Here is a 22,250-nt window from a genome sequence, read left to right as displayed (position 1 = left end):
TAACAACCAATGTAGCTCTAATACTTCTGCTTCGCTGACCTGTACCATAGTGAAACATGAAATTCATTATACAAAGTCTGACCATAAATGTCTTTAAAATATTTGTAATGTTGATTTATATCAAAGATTTCACTGATGATCAGGGATTACAGATATTCGAAGTATTTGCATTTCCTCAAGCTTGTAATGAATGACAGATGAGCTGGTAATCCTCCTTTTATAAAAAAAATTCATTTTCCATGGTTTCATTGTAAAATCTCATTACTTGAGTTCCAAAACATGTCAAATGGTGTCCTAATTTCATTCAAACTATGCTGTATGGTGCTATGGTCAATAAACTGACAGAGAACTTTCAGAAAAGTTGCAGACTATCTCTTCCAGTGAACAATCCTTATCCAATTTATTAAAATGTAATCATGAAAATAAGTGACAGTTAGTGCTTACATTTCAAACTTAAGAAACTACCCTTTAAAATTCTTATATACAGAACATTTTGTCTGACTTTAAGAACACTGTCTGTTGGTGTATATATCAAACTGAATTATGGGTAATCTCATTTCAAATACTGATCTTCACTGGCTTTCAACTTAATTCATTGATGTAAAGAAACAAAAACAAAACATGCTTGAAGGGAGGTGCATATTAGATAGCTTAAGTAAATATGTAATGTCTGAATTAATTTCTTAAAGAGAAATAGTGATAATAGCCACAAAAATAACCTGGAATACACTTTCAAACCCATTTCTCAAATCTGCCAATCTAAACTTGTAATTTATAATTATGCTGACAGACCGTAAAGAATGTCAGTGAATCAGTTATTGACAAACAATGAACATTTTGTTACTTAGTGGATTATGCATTCTCTAGTTTGTTTCTTTATGACTAAATGTATATTATTAAATTTAAAACAAATAATTCAATGTTTTTGATGGTAGAATCAAATATGAGACTGCCAATACAAAATATAGAATCCTCAAAAAGTAGAATAAGAGTAGAAACTTCAAACTTACAAATCAGGCTGGGAATGTTTGTCATGTGGTGCTGGATACAAGGCTTCATAGATTCTCTTATCAGCAGAACCATGTATGGCATATAGTGGTGCGGCATAACCAAAATTTTCATAACAATTGTGCATTTTGTGATAAAAGCATGAAATTTGGTACGAATGTAGATAATCATGATATGAATCAATTTTGATACCGAGCCACCACGGGTTGAGCCTCGTTCTGGTGTGGCGGCCATTTTTAAATATGGCGACCATCAGTCACTATAAAATCCCATAGTTGCTGCTCTACAGATGATTCTGTGGTGAATAAAGGACGTATTTCCATTATAAATGCCTTTTAAGATTACCATTTGCATATTTTTTGTTTTAAAATCAATTTTGATACAGATTCCTCACAGGTAGAGCCTCGTTCTGGTGTGGCGGCCATTTTTAAATATGACGACCATCAATTACTGTAAAATCCCGTAGTTGCTGCTCTTACGGATGATTCTGCAGTGAATAGTGGATGTATTACCATCATAAATGCATATTAAGATTACTATTTGCATTTTTTATTGTTTTATAATTTCATTCTACCAGAAAAACAGGTTCTCTTAATAAAATTATTGACAATATGGTTGCAACAAGGCAAAAGTGGAAGATTCAAAATTGTCAAATTGAATGTTTTATACGATGATCAGCTGTCAGCTATTCTGTCTATCTTCTGTCAGAAGGTACTATTCAGAGTTTTTTTTTATTTATTCTTATTTGTAATCGTTGATGCACCAGTTTTAAGCATTTTTAGAGTTGTAGCTGGTACGTGCGACACTCACCAGGTTTTGCAAATAGGCCTAGATCGGCCCATGGCTGTGGTGGGCAGAGTATGATGCGTCCGAGTGTAAAAACAGCGTGTTCCATGTTCATCCAATGGATAGAGTGTTCTTGAGTAGAAATATTGAATATGTGCAATATTTTGACATTGACTAATTATCTTTTCTAATTTTTATTAGTCAGCCATTGACAAGTTTTGCAGGGTGTTAAATCACAAGGCCTGACATGGAAAATTGTGGGGAAATTTGACCCAATCTCTTACTCTTGTTCATCTACATTCACGCGAAGGGCTACATACCAAAAAGCACAATGATATTTACTGTATAACAAACCTTCTAGTTTTAACTTTAAAAACAATATCATTTTGGGCGGAAATCTCTTAAATATCCCCATAATTGTCAATGTTAGAGATTTATCATGTAACTACAATTAGTACATAAGTGCAGCCGTTTAAATTTTGACCACGTGGAGAACACGATCATATTTTTATATTATTTTTTTGGCTATATGTACTATATTTTATACATCACTTTTCATTATTCATTTCACATGAAACTGATCGTGTGTAATTTGATATCTATTTCATAATTTAAATATTGGTTTTAGAGTTATTTCAGTGGTCTATTGCATAAATATATATATGGATTCATGCCTATAATATTTTGAACATGGTATATTTTGGTACTAATTTCTTGGTCGTACATAATTTGTTGTTGAAATGCAAAAACATGGCACCATAAATTAAATTGTATTACTCCACTTTCTTTTTAACAAACATGAAAGGTAGGGAAAGCAAAGCTAAAGCACAATGCTGCACTTTTGTCCGTCATGTCCGTGCTTGGCACTCCCCGGATCTCTGCTTGCTTTTACATGGCTAGTCAGCTGGCGAGTATTTTATTTCTTTCCATGGTGTTTACATAGCCTAGACAACAAGTTTAAACGACAATCCTAAATATTTGCCAATCATTTTCTTGTTATCCACTTGACACATACACCCAAGACCTAAGCAAGGTAGTGTTGGCTGGCCAATTATCTGATCAAATGGGAACCTTCCTATACAAACAGTGACACTCCAGTCCAGATTGAAACATAAACCTTAGAGATTTTACGCAGTTCAGTATTCACAATAAATCATTTGCACATTCAGTAACACACAATTACAGATAAGCTAATACCAAATTTTGAACGTTTTGAACATGTCAGCCCAGCTAAATCTGAACTACTTTATAAAGTATACTGAGTGTAGAAGCAATAATGAGATCGATCAAGTATCAGATACATGCTTTTAAACTATGGAACATCCTTTGATTTAATTCGTAAAGATTAGAAACGATAATTAGATCGGTTCAATATCGGATATATCCTGAAAATATTTTACTGGTGAATGCCATAAAGTACTGAAGAATGGCTAGTTATATTACTGCTTATTTATGAAGTTAAGAAATTATCATTAGAGCAGCTAAATATTGGACATATCCCTATTTTTGTTAATGAAGAAAGCCAAGCTATATGACATATCTTTAGACACTTACCGGTATGTTAATTTATGAAGTTTAGAAACGATAACTAGAGCAGCTAACTATTAGGTATATCTATTCCATAATATTTTAATGAAGAAAGTCCAGCTTTCTGATATATCTATACAAGTTTTTCTTCAGGAACGCCCAGGTAATTTTGATGTAATGTATAATGTTTAGAAACGATTATTGGATCAGCTAAACTGTTGAATTAGCTGTGCTCATTGATACAGTTTAGAAAACAAAACCTTTAAAGGCTCAATTCCGCACCTTGCTTGTCATTCAGTTGGTTGTATAATTCAGTATAGTACCTTTCTTTTTTCATCTCCATTACAGCGAGTAGAACACATACCATAATTAGTTTTCAAAAATTGTTCTGCCAAAAATATTAAATTAGAGTTCCACATGAGAACTTTTCAGGTCAAATCTTACAAAACAAACTTGAAACAAAATAATTTAATATGCGATGCTGATAATATTTTGAGATCATCCGTGACCATGATTTTGGCTGACTTCTTTCATAAATACGTGTTTGATAAAAATTTATATGTTTTAGGAAATTTGCCGTATTTGTGTACCCCTGGAAATATGATCCCAGTGGCGATTAAATCATATTAAGTTCACTTCATATTTTGACATACGTTTGATACAAACAAAACGGATTTCATATAAGCATGATATTGCCTTCTGTATTGTGTGGAGCAAATACAAATGGTAGAACGTAAGATAAACCGTAATTTGAAATGTAATCTTTAAGGGTATTCGGTAAGTCTTGGTCCCATTTCATGAAAACTGTAATGGATATTTGTATGTTACAAAAGGTCACCTTAAAGAAAAATAAATCGCTTTAATAATGATACCCACAACCAGGTTATGTATAAGTTAGGCTCGGCATATGACTTAAACAAACACAGGTTTAACAAAAATGTTCGTGGGTCTCAAAATCGTGATTTTGCGGCACCCTTCAACATATGACTGTGACAGCTGTTGCGTCCCAATATTTTTTCAGTTAAAAGTCTATTTCATATATGTGACATGGCCTCGTAGCAAATAAAACAGATTTCACACAAGGCATTGCCCAAAAGTCTATTTCGTATTTGTGACAGGTTCTTATAGCAAATAAAACATTTCATACAAGGCATTACCCTTTATTATATGTCTAGGTTAAAAAATGGTAGAATTTGACGTTTAACAAAAAAGATGCGATTCGCAATACTTTGACTTTACAGTTCCCTTTTCCAATGCTTTTTCTGTTAAAAGTCTCTTTCATATTTTGATATGTCTCCGTAGCAAATAAAACAGATGGCATATAGAGAATTGCCCTTTTTCATATGTTTAGGTAAAAATTGGTAGAATTTAAGATAGGCAGTGACAGTAATTTGCAATATAAAGTTTGGAGTATAGGGTAAGTTTTGGTCATATTTTATGAAAGCTATGGAAAATATTGCATATTAAAATATGTTATCTAAAAGAAGAATAAAATCCCTTTCCAATGTTAGCCAACAAGCTAGGTTATGTAAAAAAGTAAGCTCAGCAGATGACTTACAACAAGACAGGTTAAACAAAAATGCATGGGAGTTGGCAATACTGTAATTTTGCGGTACCCTTCAAAGTATGACCGCATCCCAATATTTTTCCTATCAAAAGTCTATTTCACATTTTGACATGTCCTTGTAGCAAATAAACAGATGTCATACAAAGCATTGCCTTTTGTGTTATGCCAAGGTAAAAATTGGTAGAATTTCAGATTTTTGGGGTATTGGGTAAGTTTTGGTCCCATTTAATAAAAAATCTATCAAAGATATTGCATATTACATATGTCATTTTAAAGAGGAATAAATTTCCATTCTAATGATATCCTACAAGTTAGATTACGTTAAAAAAACTTAGTAGATGACTTACATGTACTACAAGAAAAAAACACATGGATAGCAAAATGGTTCTTTTGCGGTACCGTTCAAAGGACGACCATAACAGTTATTGCATCCCTATATTTTGTCTGTGAAAATCCTATTTCGTATTCTAGGGATCCCAAGGCTTCTAAAACGATAGGTTTGTTATCCTGGGGGTGCAAGTAGACTCCTCTGGCCCACGGTCTAACATATCTGGACTGCTTACATAGCGTCATCCTTTTATAGGATCTAATACCGTGCATTTTATGCATAAGAATTGTGTTGTTTGCCTGTATTTACCCATTTAACAAGTCAGATGGTGAAAGAAATTTAAAATAATTTTCAAATAACAATTTTCAGTTTCTTATTGAAATTATTCAACCTAAAGTTACCCAACGACTTATGTAGTTGACATTTACTAGGTGAGAAATACCTGTCTGGCAGCCATTTTGGAAAAATGGTTGCCATGGCAACGCTTTGGTAGATTTTCAGTGGCTCGGTATCTGAATTTGTTCAGCACATATTAAGACACATCTGAGCCAAGTTTGGTGCTTTTATCACAAAATGCACAATGGGTTTGCCATGCCGCACCACTAATAGGCATTGAACTTCCTGGTGGTTTGGTGGGAAGTATTCCATTGGTATTTCAGCAGAACCATGCCAAGTGTTGCCGGATATTGTCGCTTTGAAATCTAGTGGAAGTTCATCCTGGAATGTGAAATCAAACATGTTATTCTTGTTTTATAAATTGCACATGGATTCACACATTCAGTGTTTATCTTTTTATGAGATATGGCATTATAAACAACAATTTTATGGACTGTCTGGAGCATTGTTTTCCACTTCTGGATCATAATTTCAGGATCAATAATAGATGTCATAAACAGCGCAATTAGTTTACTGCGACACTATTTCTGATGCTGATAATGATAGTTTTATCAGTTGGTCCCTGGAAATGGCCTCTGATAAACACTGACATATATAACAGTCGTTCACCTTGCGTGCCATGCCGTATTACTTCTATCATTGAGTCTTGACACAGACTTCCCACTAAACAGCTTCCGATTTTTAACAAACAGCTAACATCAAGCTTAGTTATTGCTATTTCATGGTAAACAGACCATGCAATGTTCTTCCTTTCTTGCAGTTTGAAAGATTTCAAAGCTTTTTGCACGATGAACAATAAAACTAAAACCCAGTGCACATGGAAAATTAACCCAACACTAATTGGATAATTCATAAGGAAACACTGTTAAGTAACCATGGCAACAGAGTAGGATGTCAGAGAAGCTAGCAGAATGCTGAACTATTTTCATGATTCATTTTCTTGAATATATTTCTACCCATATTTCTGGACAAACCCTGCAACACTAACTTCTGTCTTACCGTCATCACTTTTCTAAACCCATTCAGTGCCAATACCAGATGTTGACCGTGCCTAACGTGAAAATGATAAAAACAAATATATCAAATAAACTGCAAGGTGCATCATTGAAGGAAAACAGGAAGTAGATAAGGCAGTTGTGAGTGAGTAATGTTTGTTTTTCTGAATGAAACATTGCTTTGTTTTCACTGTAAAACCAGAAGCAGGTACACTTTATGATTATCAATCCAGGTAACGCTGTATCAATAGAGTACTTACGGGCAAAGTTCAACTTCTAAGTACTTATTGTCTGCACCGAGGAAAAACGCTTCCACAACTGTAATTAAAATGGACAGGTCAGGTATATTATTTTCCTTGCTTTGGATTCTCACTTTGGTATTCAGCAGCTGGGATATACTACTGGGTTTATCAGTGGTTCTGGTTGGTTGGTTTAAGTTTCAATTTAACCTTCCAAATGTATTTTAATATTCTATTGTAACCATTTCAGTGGTTTTGTGTTAATAGTTCAACATGTTGCAGCATGTTGACCACCACTTGGCATATATTGGTGCATTTTTCTGACAAACAATATATTTTCATATTCATCCTCATTATTACCTGTAATGATATACCATTATAAGGTCAAACACTGCATGAAATAAAGGACGAATTAAATGTGCGGCATTTTGGTTTATGCATTAACCACTATGCCTGGTACATTAATTAAATTTTAATTAAGTGACTGAATTGCAAGCTTCCTAAAATGTTTCAACAAATTTTGGTAGCATTCACAAATATATTACATATCGGTAATACATATTTACTAACATACAGTGAATGTATTTTATTAATCATACATGTATGTATTGATATACAGAGAAAAGTCTAAAATAAGTTTGTCAAATATCTCACTTAAAGCCCTTGGTTCTGCTGTATATTCTATAATGATTATTTTGTTGCCTTTGATCACTTATCCATCATGATATAGATCTTAAATGTTACACATACTTATCTTTGTGAGCAAAGTTTGAAGTTTAAAAAGAATTTAACCCTTGCAGCCTTATACTTCCTGTTTTCCAACAAAGCATCTTGCATTCATTGCTTTTGTCATTGTAAAAATTGTATGCCCTCCTTGCGTGATCAAGGTCATGGTAACCTTCAGATCTTTCCAGTGCAATTCCTATTTTATAATTTCATTTGAAAATGCCTTTATGAAATTTCTTGCATCCATATTTTCAGCTCATCAATAATATCTCATTATTGCAATAAAATTATAGTTCATTCTCACTTTTGACTCAGATTCTCTCTGATCATAAGAATTTTGAATTACTGCTAAACATGTCTTCAATATCCAAAATTTATATTATCAGTGGTTCAATTTTTCATCAGGTTTTGTCTTCAAACATGACAGAAAATATCCAAAGCCTTACATAATGTTGAATTTCATTACAATTGTAATTAAAGTCTGAATGAAATCATCCTCTGACAATAAGCTTAAAAAAAAATGAAACTCCAACTGTATTTATCCCTTGTCCGTAGTATTCTTGATTATTCATCCCAGTCATGGGCTGTCACGACTAAGCAATCAATGCTTCATCTTGAAGGTGTCCAAAGGAGAGCCACAAAATACATTCTTGGATATCCCCAGGAGATGGATTACAAAGAGCGTATGATTAAATTGAATTTGCTCCCATTGAGCTACAGGAGAGAATTAAATGACTGTGTCTTTTTAGCTAAATGTTTTACTGGTATGTATGACTTAAATTTAAGCCAGTTTGTCACATTTAAATCTCCTGATGACACTTCCATGAAGATGTCATTTTTTAAAACTGAATGTTTTCGTTACTCGTTTTTTAACAGAGCTTTTTACTCGAGTAGTGTTATGCCCTTTCATGGCAAATCTTCAACAAGTGTTAGGTCATACAAGTCTATTTTATTAAAACATTACACGGGTTTGTTAAACAATAATTTTTATCCTGATAACACTTGTACTTGGGTGGGAAAGTGCTAAAAAATTGCCATCTCTGTTAATTTCTCTGTTTTGTTTTGTTCTGTTTTGAAATTTCTTGTATTTTTTATGACTGTTTTATTCTGCGTTTGTCTTTTCTGTTTTTAATTTTGTATGTGTAACTTGTTAAATGTGTGCTTTTGTGGAGGGTTGCTTTTGTATAGGTGTTAGTCACCTGTGCGACTCATCCTGACTTTATGTCAAAGCTGAATAAATAAATAAAATATCCTCTGACAATAAAGCTTATTTACTAATTCTCCAGATATTTATATGAACATTCAGCTGCAACTTCATTAATCAACAAAACTTGTTCTATCATATTTTAAGATGTGTAAAAATATTCAATCAGGTGTTTGTGTCTCCTTGAAGGGAAGGCAACACCTCTAAAATGTGTATTTGTTATGCATAATTGATCATACTAGCTTGACCGTGCCTATTACATGCCTTCATAATCCCAGAGCTGTTGGAATGGTTTTCCCACTTGTCCTACTGGTGCTGCCGGGTCATTGAAAAACGGAGAGTCCACTTCCAGGTTGATGTGGTTGTTGTCATGGTTACGAGACAATCTGATGACTACAGGCTGATGATCGATTGGTATTGAATTCCACTGTGTCTTTATTTGAAACGTGAGGGTTTCCATGGTATTGCACTTAATCTGAAGAGAACAAAGAACATTTACGCTAAGTCAGTGACAGCAGTGAATCTGCTGTCAAGAATATTGAAATTGGTACCTAACCTTAGTTCATGGTTCCGCAGTTTCATATCCTGGAGAAAGCTTTGATTTCGTTATTTGATGATAATTTCTTGTGGACCCTAAAGGAACTGTACGAGAAATTATGGTTATTTTTCAGGTTTCGGTGATTTTTTATCAAAACAGTTAATAGTACTTTATATATTTTTTGGAAGGAAGTTAAAAGAAACTGCAATAAAAGACAAAAAATCTTCAAAAGTTAGTTCCTGACCATTGCCTGGAAAAGCCAACATAATCTTTTTGCACATCAAGCAAGGGTCCACTGCAATGTTTTCCTTGTATCTTCGACTTCCCAACATTTTTCCCTAAAAAGTACACTGTAATGATTTTCCCTGGTCCCGGTCCCCGCAATGAAAATTACATCAGGGTCAACCCTTAAAAATCACATAGTTATATAGTGCAAACTTTGTTTATACTGGACGCATGTAATTATAGGACGCCGTTGTATCACAACATCGAAATGGGAATATAATATTACCCCCATTAAGTTAACAACCTCATCCGATGTTTCCTAGTCTCAAAGAAAGTCTCCCAACAACACCCCCACCTGACCCTGGCTACCAGTACTACTTATGACAGGGGATGGTAGAGGTGGAGGTGACCGCCCAGCGCCTACCTCACTCCACGGAGCTCCGTACCTCCGCTGTCGAATTAATGACTTCTTCAGAATAAATAATGGTCTTTTTTAGAATTAAGTTGACGTTATTAATAGAAAGACTAATGATTCATTAAACTGAATACAGCTACCTGGTGAGTTCAGGATTAGGTTACGATGTCTACCGGACAGTATTTCCGGGTTGTGTGGATGGTGGTACCGCCGCACCTTGTTTACCTGGTGTACCCTACCCTTTGACTTCAATGGTTCGTACCTGAGTCATGTGACCGCACTGGGCAGCCATGTTTATTTACACCTTATTTGCATACAGTATCGATTCTCACCTCAAAAGTGTACAGCATTGACTACCAAAGCAGGCGGTGCAAGGTGTTACACCGCCAACAGAATTCAGTATCAATGATCGTCGTTTGAAGTTGTGTACGCGCCCAAGTTTACCACAGTGACAACTGTTGAAATTGTAACGGAAGGTAAGACTCTATGCATTAACACCTGTCGACAGGAACACCGTACTCAGCAGCGACCCGTCATACCCCGTCAGCCGGGAGACCTGACGGCTTGCTTCTGTCATACGGGAAGATGTCAGATTCAGGTACAAAAAACATTGAGACACGCTCCCATGCAACGTTTGAAATGTCCAAGTTTTACATGTAACGGCCTTCCGCTTTTGTGTTTCCGACATCTACCTGGTAGCAGGCGGAAATAAGCTCGGATCTCAGCCAATACAACGACTGGAGTAGGCGTAAATACGTCTCGTAGCTCAATTTGTTCACGTGTACAATTGTCTCATGATCTTGTCAAAGTCAAATAAACGCCATATACTAAGCAATGTGCGAAAACAAGTTTCTAACTGGTTATATATTGCCGGTTATTTAGCTGTACACCTTTTAACTATCCGAGATTTATACCTCTGGAGTCACGTATTCGCTTTAACACTCAAGTGTCTTTTTATCGAGAGCACGGTAAATTACATAAGATTTTGCTGAAACTCAAAAAGTTCCGCGAAGAAATTGCATGCACGTCACGACGCCAGACTCTAGACATGCTATTATGATAAATAAATCAATAATAGTATCATATCAGACTCGTTAATTAGTTTGACGACCAGTATTGTGAGGTTATTTGATACCCAGCTAATAAACACTGCATTTTGAGGGTACTATTTAAATATCCCTTCAAATGAGAGAATTTTAGTTATTGTTTTTAAAGGGAAATTTTAAGTGTTGATAAAATTATTTTGCAATTGTAAGTATAGATAAAGCTCATGTTTTTATGGCCACACTCTTTTCACCAGTATTAAACAGCCATAGTAAGTGTTTGTATGCAGGGTACTGACCGATTTTAAACTGTAGATAACAAACGCTGTACAATAGAACTGTTATACAGTGTTGTGTTGAACAGAGACAAACATGGTTGTTTGTAGCACAGCCGGTCAACTTTTCACAAAGCCATATTCACATATTGAGTATTGGTGCAAAACAAGTCCATTCTGTGAAATCTTCATGGTCAAGTTTGACCCTTGTAGGAGAGATGCTACTGGTATCTTCATTCATTTATTGTGTAACCCCCCAAAAGTTTCTTCTTTAAAGTTTCTTACTTTCTGAATGGCCATGAAAGTTATCTCCAAGGTGTTATATTCTGCCTTATGGGAACAAAAGCTTGTCCTGCGCTATTCACCTTTTATTGATGAATGAGAAACATCTTAAAATGACAGAACCCAGTCTATGACATTTGTAGAAGACCTTTTGTAGCAGGGCCATTGAACTGCGGTCATTTCACAAAATAGTCAGTAATGTCAATCCATGGGATCGTTCAAACGTGCCTGTATATAGTGCAATGTTTTACATTGATTTGAAAAAATATACACAGCCTTACGAATTACATACAACAATTAATACATATTGTATTGTTGATAATTCAAATTGTTTGAAAGTCGAAACGGTTCCACTAAGAAGACAGAATATGCAAGCTAGGCTGCAGACTGCCCATCCACTGGTCAAGTTCATGTAGCTTGAATTATCACCTCTTTGTGAGTGGACTTTCACAATTCAAATGAGCACATCAGTGGTATTCAGATGATCTAAAAACATGTCTTCAGGAACCTTTGTTCTACATAGCAAGTGAATCATCAATAAAGAACTCTGTTACTTAGGTCAAGCGTGGTTCATTGCACATCAGTAGGTCTGTGGTTCAAGGCAGCCACTCAGCATGGGTTTGTCATTGTGTCATACAATCAAAAATCTTTTGAAGGATTACCTTTTCTGGTGGTTCCTGAGTACCTACATACCTACATATAGAGTATTGCATGTCAGAGGAACAATGACAGGAATGTGTTGGTTTTTATTCAGTTTACCATAGTAAATATTGAAGTTCATCAGAATTACAGAAAAAACATGTTGGAATGGGGCTTGACATATTTTGGTCGTCTACAAGGTGGTGTTCCATGCAAAACTCAATGCGGTACGTGGACAAAAAGAGAGTGTGTAAGCAGTTGTACATGTGACTTAAGAAAAGTTAGCATTATTGTTTATTCTAGGTGTTGAAACCCTGTAAGTGGAATGAAGTGTTGTAAGTGATCATTTGCAAGGGATTAGTTGATTATGAGAATAGCCGAACCTGTAAATGGTCAATGTCAAGAGAGCAACAATTATCAGCTCTAAGGTCAAAGTTCAAAGAATCATCCTGTGACATGACATTCCATAATTTTATGGTTTTATGTAGCCATTAAACAGTATGTTAAAAATTGATAGTATGCTTTGTGATTTTTTATGATGCTAGTCCAGGTTAAAATGCATGTATTTTTATCTGCTGTAATACTTCCTGTAAATGAGATCAATTTGTAGCAGGATGTTATGTGATAATGATTAAACTTTTGATCAATCAACAGACTCCAGGTATCGCAATGTGACAGGGTTTAATTCATGCTGGGATTTCCCCCAGCAAGTTTAATTTAGTAACTGTGCCACATATAGACTAACCATGGAAGGAGAACCATTTGAAAAAAAAATGTTTCAATAATTAGTGTAAGGATAAAGAAACTAATTATCTACTAGAGATACCTCATATCTTCTGAACCACGGATTCAGGAAGTCCGGGTATTCTCATCCCTTCCCATGACTTCATTTAACTAATATTTTGTTCTGCTTTATTTATTGTGTTTTTGTGTTAAAGTTTTTGTATTGTTGTTGTCATTAAGTTCAAAGTTGCAGTGCATTATCATTTCAATAATGACATTCTCAGTGATCAAATACAATATCCACAGTATGATTTCTGTATGGTTGTCCCATATTTTCTTCTTTAAACTCAGAGACTTCTGTTCTATGACAGTTATACTTTGTTGGACTTTGCCTCCCTCAAAATCAAAATCTTGTGCTGATAATTAAGTCAATCGTGTTTCATGTAAAACACAATTCTGCGTACAGAACAACACTACGTTGATCACTACTAATCAAACGGTACATGTTGTACATATTTGCTTACAGCTGTTGTATTCATCGTCATACACATTTCCCCAACAAAGCAAAATTCAGGCTAGTATGTAGCCCTTGTCTCAAACTGAAAAGTCAAACTAACTTTCATGTTTGAAACAAGGACTAGAAACTAGACAAGGAAATAGGATACACCTGTATTCAAGCTGTCAACACATTTTGTATTTATACATTGATATGTTTACAATATACTTGTAGAAGATCATCAGAGTTGATAATGCAGATGTCATTAGTCGTGTACAATATGTTGTATTTAGTACAGATGTAAAAATCAAAGAATTGGACCTTATCAGGCTTTACATCTACAATAGAATTACAGGTACAATAAACTATATTAATTTTCATACAATATATTAATCATATTGATATTGGTATTAGAAAGTATGTTAAAGCTCCTGCAAGTGCTAGTCTGAATATTATAGATAAATAAATAAATCAATAAATAAATAAAAAAAGGTGTGTATTTGTGTGCTTTTAACACAATATATACCACAATATGAACAGGGCTAGAACTCACATGAACACAGCATGTGACATCTCCCATTGCCACAGATGTTCATATGGCCGATGAGGGGCAAATAATGTATGAATTTCATAATAGTTTAAGCAGTTAGCAAATAGAAAAGAGTAAATATAACCATCCTTGACAACGATAGGCATCCTGGTGGTGAAGCCAACATGCTGTTAAAGTTCACAGGAATGTAATTTTTAAGACTTTAATAGGCAAAACCTGATGAAATAATCCTAAAGATGTATTGACTCAAACTATATGCATATGGTTGTTGGTAGTTTAGCAACAGTATGGTAATAATTGGCTGTTTCAGCTGTGAACACTATTGTGTTTCTATAAATGCCACGGTTGAACTTTAATATCATCACTGCGATATTCATTCAACATGTACAAATGTACTTGCAGGCAGTTTAACAAAGTTTGTGTTTTCATTGATTTACAGCGGGGGAGAGACATATTGAGTGATTGACGCAGAAGTAACAAATTGAGTGATCTGGATTATTTTTGAATATCAGAACTTTGGATACAGTGGAGCAAGTTCTAAGGTATTGTATGAACCATAAAGACCCACATCAGACTGTGTACATTTTGCATGGACAGTGAACAGATGAAGATATCAAATCAAATGAAACTTGTGAAACTAAGTTTTATTAGCAAGTTCACTGAAAATTGAATGTACTTTCAACTGAATTCATTTTTATGTGAACTGTGACGTGTGGCTACAAATATGTAAATAGTAAAAATTCTCATGAATTGGTTGTGTTTTCATAGTTCTGCCCAATTAATCTATAAGTGTAATTATTTTTTTTTAAGTGAAAGGAATTAAACTACGTCAACTAGTCATCCACAGATGATGGCTGTGGGATCATTCCATTGTCAATGATAGAAAGAGGGGTTGATTATCAATGATGTGCTAAATCAACTTTTGTACATCCCTACAGACTGTGTCTTTGTGAAATTGGTCACAGCTTTGCGATCACTACATTGTTGATAATACAAAGGGGAGGCTGAGGATCATTCCATTGTTGATGATACAAAGGGGAGGCTGACACCAATGATGCACTGCATTGACTTTCGTACATCCCTACAGACTAGACCTTTGTGAAACTAAGTTGAAATGCAATATGTGAACACATACTGATCACTCAGTTTCATTTTTGAAGACAGATACCACATACATCATAGTACACATTGTGAATGGTTTGATGAACAGTCTATTTTTATCACCATATGTTTCCGTTATGGCATTGTGCATAGGGCTTCACACATTGCTTTGTAAATTTATATTTTTTGAATTTCTATTAAAAATTTGCTCATTGATGCAGTGACAACATACAACTCTTCCAATAAAATGACGAAGGAAATTTATTCACAAGCTTCTGCTCAAGCCATATACTGTTGATGTTGCTTACGATAATTCATAAGAGTCATGGGAATTTTCATAACATTGACTGTTAAAACGTACTTTAATATAGATGATTCAACAATTTAAAAATGTCATTTGAATTATGTTTATCACATTACGTGAATAAATTTCAAACTGACAGAAATAAAAAAGGTTTGTCCTGCACAGTGCTAGTAAATGGATCCCTTTAAAGGTACCCAATGGCACAAGCTAGTACCATGTTATCTATCGACAAGAAAAGTCTGCATTATGGTAAAATCATGGTCAAGTTACTCATTTCCATTTGGTAGCAGTGTTTCTCTGCATGTTCACTGAAGGGGGTAATTTCTGCCCCATTCATCAAAATTAGGGGGCAGACTTGACATTTTAGGGGGCGGAAAAAACAGTAAATTTACAGGTCATTATTCTAAGTGCTTTGGTCACCATCATATGGACGTATTTGCTTGCTGTGTTTTGTGCATGATTTCCGCACTGTCAGTAACTTTTACAGGGCAGAAAATGGCTCAAAATGCGCAATTCCGCAGTAGAGAGAAATCCCTGTGGTGGTATTAGTGACCTCCACTGTGGTTTGTGTCACTGCATTCTACAGCACTCTGAGCTACATGTAGCTCCCTCTAAGGCAGTCAGGTGTCATCCTGTCATGTGACTTGACACATGTTGCCATGAAATGAGGAAGTGTTATGCATATGCAGTGCACAAATACAACTGTTTAATTTTCACAAAATAAAGTGCAATTCTAACCGAGAAGTGTACTGCAATAATATGAAAGCTGTATAAAGAGTAATGAAAGATAAAAGTTGGTTTTACTCTACTGGTCAAACTGTTTTGAAATTAAATTATTCAAAAACTAGGAAGCCATGTAGAATGTAAATGGTAATGTAATATTCTGTGTGCAGGCAACCAGTACAGGCAACCAGTGTATTAATTTTCATAGATACCCATGTTACATATTAGATCATTGGAGCTGTAACCGTGCTGTAATGAATTACGAATTACATTTCATCTGAAGTTGAAAAGGTTAATAAAAACTTCAAGCGGAGATTTTGACTAAGTTTATCAACAATATTGAATGGAAATTGAATAATTGATGATAGGTAGTGTACCTGTAGGTATACAATTATGAAGATAAAAACAAACACAGGGAAAGTTAGGTGAACAGAATAGACTAGAAAATAGTAGTAAGTACAGCTCTAATATAATAAGCAAATTTTAAATGAATCTTGATTCACTTCCCTTTTCCAGATTCTTGGCATCCCCCATTTGGCCCTTAAATTAACAGTTTACAGATCCAATCACACATTTTAAAATACAGAGGTCAAACCAAATTAAGAAAGTGAAGGAGTTATAGCACAGCCTAGCCAGCTTGCATGTGTACTGCTCCAAGCTATGGTTATACAGCAGTCTGCCCATCAGCAAATATGCTTCTCAGATCAAACAGATGAGGAGGGTAAGTTTTCTACCCAGAGTGATTTCATTAGCCTATTACTAATAAAAGTTTACCATATCAAGTGAAATGTAATACCCAGTACATCAACAGTACGCCATGTGCATTCCTATGCATATCAGTGCCAGCCCACTGTCATCTGTATCAATATCAGTTGATGTCATTTTCCCAATTCTGCTACCAGACCCTATCCAACCTTTGATCAGTTTGTGATAGCATTCCTAACATTAGCCTTCATTACCTGAAACTTGACACCACTTGTACTTGAGTCTCCAATCCAACCGTTGTATGCAACTTCTTGTATGCAGCCAAGGCTTGTCAGTCACCAAATGTAAAAGTTTTCATGGACTGTAAGCATGACAGACTCAACAAGTCTTTGGACTGAAACCAGCTAAATCCAATGTAACACATGCGCAAAATAGGGAGGTACAGTTCATGTCATGTTTACCTTCATATGTCAGCACTCATAAAGTTTTGATGTGTCCAGAGAAGGATGCCATCTTGATTATTACCAGTAACTCAGTGGTGCCTCTAGTGAAGCTTTATCACTCACATTGGGTGTCACATAACAGTCAGGGTAACCAGACTCCATATCTTGATCAACGTGAGACCATCCCACCATCTTACTTCCAGTGGATACACGCAAGGTTGTCTCTGAATGAAAAGTTTTGTCCACGATGGCAAAGGGACGGTCCAAGTGTACCATGTGTTTCTATGGAGAGGGTAAGTCAACAATATTGTCATGGTTTGGAAATTTTCGACATGGCTGGCTTCACAACTACAAGACGTTAAAAAACAGTTTGATGATGTACGTCAATGTATGACCATGTTGTTTAGGTTATCATCTTTGCTTTCATCCCATTGATGTTTGATGGCTTTCCTGTTTACAGTATCCAGTATTGGCTGTACACAGTCAAAGAATGCATGTTAATATCTGCTGATGGCGCACCCTAGACCAACTCAGCTGTACTCAATCATTTCAGTTCTCTTTTCTCGAGTATGGCATTAAGTTTTATACCATATGAAACTTTGCTTTCAGAATTCTCTTCCGACGTTACTTTTAGAAAGATTAATTGAGTGGAACGAAAAGTGGTTAACAAACTTCTCCAAGTTAAGATTGACTGCAAGCATATGTTAGGAAAACACTATAACATAGTATGAAATATGAGATTTATAATTTACTAATTTAAGGAAGTTATTGTTATCTTGCTTTTTGAAAGTTTCATGACATTGTTTGTTTTATAATAAAAGGACAGTTTCGGACAAGTTTATAATACCGTATATCATGCGCTAATTTTGGTTCCACTTTCAAATCTCTGTTCAGTTTCTACCAAACTTTATATGGTAATTATTCCTTTCCTTGTGTGCTCTGTGAAAGAAACTTTTACTACTGTTGGCGTGATCAAATATAAATCTAGGATAATTTATATTATTATAATATAAATTATCCTAGATTTATTGGATGGTCCATATTTACTCTGTTGCCACAGAAGTAACTGACATGGAATTTGACACAATGGCAATTTCACTTCTGTCTATGACTATCAGCAGGGTTAACCTTTCTGTTTCCCATGGTGACAGGATATATCATTTCTGTGGCAGCTTGGTCTTTATTGTGTCATTTTTTTTGACCAACTTTGGGCTCTTCTTCCTGAAATCAAGGAGAACATTGAGGTCTTGCATGTTACAATATCAGGGTGGTCTTACATTGACTGGGAAAGAAATAGAAGCCACAGCTCAGAGGAAGTTTTTATGATATCGCATTCTTCATTTCATTAGATGGCCATGTACACAGGCATTATGATACGGCGCTGTACGCAATGGGTTTTTATGTTTGAGATATTCTGTAGATGCTAATTGCCTGACACTTCCAATCTCAAATCTTGTTTCCCAAACTTCCTGCATAATGTCCTGAGCATAGTTTGTTTTTTTGACATCCTGTGTTGACTTTCTTGGGGAGATAAAACTCAGTAAAACAATGCCATGTGCTTCGGACACTTAAAATATGGCTCCCTGTCTGTGTTCTGATTCAATAGTCATCTTGAGAAAGATGTTTTTTGTCAATGACAGGAAGATTTTAAACTTCAAACGTTTGTGTCTAACTTTTGTACAGAATTAAAAATGAATAACTTATGAAAGAAAGAAATATAAACAGATTCTTAAACTACTACATGAACATCAATACCAGTACTCTATTATTCATTTATCCCCGCCCTAGTTGTTAATCAGTGTAATTTGCAGCTGATGCAATTGATGATTATCATTTAATCCTTGTGAAACACAAATAATTAGAGTAGATGTTGAAAGATAACCATGCAATTATGTAATTAGAATCTGTTTACATCATCAAGGGTGCATACTTGGAACATGTAGAATGCTATGTATTGTACTGCTGTGATTTTCCCTGTGGAAAAGTTTATAAACTTAAAATGTGATGATATCATCTGTCTGCATCGTCTTGTACCCCCCCCCCCCCACCTACATCGGCCTGGTGGTGGATAGGATTGGCAAAATTGTGAGGTTGAAGTCTTCATGGAATTGAGTGTGATATTGCTGTAACTCAATACAAGTACAATGTTGAACTTCCACGGTAGTTGGAGATTTGACATGTACCGGACGAGAATTCCTATATCCTGTCTCCAGTCTTTTGTGCATACCAGTAGTCATATCAGCTTGAGATATGGAGGTCAAAATAGAAATTGGCAAAAAATTCAAACTTGCATTGAACACTTGTTGAAAAATTTGCGGTTAAAACACTTGGCAAGTATAGATGTTGTACAGATTACTGCATTTGAAATACTAGTGACACATAAAGCAGCTGCTATTGTGGACAAGGGTTCCTCTCTTCTGGGAAATTGATTGACTTTTTGTAGTCAATTTATTGTGGATGTGGTAATAACTTCCAGGGGTTAGGTTGCCTCCGCTGAAGAGTCAAATTTCATCCTAGGTCATCATATAATACTAGTGTTTGCTTTTATTAATCTGTCTGCTTGTAAGTTTGGATCTTTGATGGCAAGGAAAGTTTATATGAACTGTGCTCATAAATGTGTTCTTAGCTTTTGCTTAGTTAAAGTCAAATAAAGGCTGATCCAATCCAAAACTGACTCTTGTCTGTACAAATAGCATTATGACCTAAATGGTTGTTATGATGTGTTGTTTCATTTTCATAGATCTGTCCAAGTTGGAAGAGTGTGTATTTCTGACATGTTTTGAAAATTCATCTGAACAGTAAACAGATGGAAATACAAATAAAAGTTAAACAGAGATGATATGAAGTGGAGGTCTAGCAAAATTGAATTTTAATTCTGTGATGTACTACTTGTTCTACTCTCACCACCATTCATACGTAATTTGATCAAAAAACATGTTTGCAAATGTACTGCTGCGGTGTATTCATAATGGAATAAGTAGACATTTATTATTTTATATAATTTTTTTCTTATACCCGTATCATCAAATTGCCCAGACAAGGAAAATAGTTTAATGTGAATTATCATCCAACACACACTGGCATAGGTGAACTGTCTGTCGGTCATTGACTCTGCTCTTTCACTTTGCCATCTTGTTTCCTAGCAACCAAGGTGATCTCCATGGCCACTTGTCTGTGGATATGCAAAATAATTGCCATTGCAAAAGGTATAAGACTTCAGTGCCCAATGAAAATGTTTATGGAAATCTATTTTTAGCTCCGCTGTCAGGGACGCGCAGCTTATCAAATAGGTTGATTTTCCGTCGTTGTCAGTCGTCCGTCATCGTCGTCCGTCGTCGTCGTCGTCCGTCAACAATTGCCTTCTGCTCTGAAACCGCAAGTCCAATTGCTTTGAAATTTTATATGCAGTTCACTTGGGGTGACCTCACTTAAGTTTGTTCAAATTGTGGTGATATTTGCATATTTGTATTTTTGGGGCATTTTTTGGTGTTTTTGGTAAAAAATCTTCTTCTCTGAAACCGCTTGTCCGATTGCTTTTAAATTTGATATGCAGTTTACTTAGGGTGACTTCAGTCAGATTTTTTCAAATCGTGGTGAAATTTGCATATTTGTATTTTTAAGGCAATTTTTGTCATTTTTGGTAAAAAAATCTTTAAAAATCTTCTTCTTCAAAACTGCAAGTCAGATAGCTTTGATATTTGGTACATATGTCCCTAGGGATGATCTATTTCAGATTTGTTCAAATTGTGCAGAAATATGCAAATTTGCATTTTTAAGACAATTTTTGCCATTTTTGGTCAAAAATGTTTTTCTCAAAAAGTACTGGTCTGATAGTTTTGAAATTTGGTATACAGGTTTCTATAGATGAACTTAGTAATATATATTGAATTTCTGATGAAATCTGTAATTTTGTATTTTTGGGGTAATTTTTTCCATTTTTGGTCAAAAAATGTGTATTTCCAAAACTACTCATCTGATAGCTTTGCAATTTGGTATACAGTTTCCTACAGATCACCTTAATGATATTTATTGAAATTATGATGAAATTTGTAATTTTGTAATTTTGGGGCAATTTTTGCCATTTTTGGTCAAAAAGTGTGTTTCTCAAAAAGTACTGTTCTTATAGCTTTGAAATTTGGTATACAGGTTTCTACAGATGAGCTAAGTAATATATATTGAATTTCTGATGAAATCTGTAATTTTGTATTTTTGGGGCAATGTTGCCATTTTTGGTCAGAAAATTTCATTCTCAAAAAACTACTCATCGGATAGCTTTGGTTGACATGTTCTTAGGGATGATCCGATGTGATATATTCAAAGTATGATGAATTGTGTACTTTTGCAGCTTATTTTAGCCACTTTTTTCTGGCCATTGAGCTATCAAAGATTTCCACCTTCTTCATCAACATGTGTCAAAAATAGTTACTCTCTACATAAACACAGCGGAGCTATATCGGCCGCTAGGTCGCTTGTTATATTTTTGTTATAATCAAAGAAATTATCTTTTGATTTGAAAGCAATGATTGTTACTAGCTTTCATTTGTTGTACTTATTTTCAATCTCATTACTGTCTGATCGTTGCTTTCTTCACATCAGTTTTCTAATATTTCCTTTAAATTACATCATATATCTGTTGCTCAGAAGATCCATTGTTACAAAGAAAGCTTAGAACATATAAATGTGCACCCTGTTTAAAACCATAATTTTCTTTATCTCAATCCTGAGGTTCCTTTTTTCCCATTTTATCTCTTTTATAAGGTCATTTTATCCAAAAGAGCTGTGCTCAGTGATATGTTTTTCCTGTACATTGATATTAATGGAACAGATTGCAAGCTGATGAAAGATAACCTCCACAATCAGTATATACAGTCTTAGTATCATATTGCGCTAATTTGATCCCACTTTTGTTTCTGAATATGGTCTGTTCAATGTATTTTGTATAGAATTTAATCTTTTCCACAAATGATCATACACTTCACTCTATCGTGTGTCCATTATTTCAATAAAAACAC

The 22,250-nt window shown here is 34.9% G+C and overlaps 2 protein-coding genes across 15 annotated transcripts in view; one reads left to right on the top strand and one right to left on the bottom strand.

The window, feature by feature from the left end:
- Nucleotides 1–1,010: 1,010 nt before the first annotated feature.
- LOC139132026 (UPF0462 protein C4orf33 homolog) overlaps nt 1,011–22,250 on the bottom strand; it is a 40,840-nt gene continuing 19,600 nt past the window's right edge. Inside the window, exons 1-5 of one of the 8 annotated variants that reach the window (XM_070698392.1) lie at nt 10,095–10,189; nt 9,041–9,251; nt 6,868–6,925; nt 6,612–6,663; nt 1,011–5,933 (exon numbers count right to left, since the gene is read on the bottom strand). In XM_070698392.1, coding sequence (XP_070554493.1) covers nt 5,739–5,933; nt 6,612–6,663; nt 6,868–6,925; nt 9,041–9,236 — 501 coding nt within the window. In that variant the 5' untranslated portion in view covers nt 9,237–9,251; nt 10,095–10,189 and the 3' untranslated portion in view covers nt 1,011–5,738. Of the gene's footprint in view, nt 5,934–6,611; nt 6,664–6,867; nt 6,926–9,040; nt 9,252–9,558; nt 9,628–9,825; nt 9,938–9,963; nt 10,039–10,094; nt 10,190–17,049; nt 17,385–22,250 lie in introns of those variants that run through there. The other 7 variants (XM_070698389.1, XM_070698393.1, XM_070698395.1 and 4 more) reach the window with 7 other exon arrangements.
- The window catches only part of LOC139132023 (uncharacterized protein DDB_G0286299-like), a 46,224-nt gene continuing 34,236 nt past the window's right edge, over nt 10,263–22,250 (top strand). For 2 of the 7 annotated variants that reach the window (XM_070698385.1, XM_070698383.1), the window contains exons 1-2: nt 10,263–10,430; nt 14,402–14,504. Coding sequence is in view for 3 of the 7 variants with exons in the window: in XM_070698379.1 (XP_070554480.1) it covers nt 16,751–16,811 (61 nt within the window). In the remaining 4 variants the exon portion in view is untranslated. Of the gene's footprint in view, nt 10,553–14,401; nt 14,505–16,735; nt 16,812–17,395; nt 17,532–22,250 lie in introns of those variants that run through there. The other 5 variants (XM_070698382.1, XM_070698380.1, XM_070698387.1 and 2 more) reach the window with 4 other exon arrangements.

Source organism: Ptychodera flava, chromosome 4, assembly GCF_041260155.1.
Source record: "Ptychodera flava strain L36383 chromosome 4, AS_Pfla_20210202, whole genome shotgun sequence".
Taxonomy (NCBI): domain Eukaryota; kingdom Metazoa; phylum Hemichordata; class Enteropneusta; family Ptychoderidae; genus Ptychodera; species Ptychodera flava.
The sequence above is the reverse complement of the archived record's forward strand: the minus strand, read 5'-3'. Positions and strand labels throughout refer to the sequence as shown.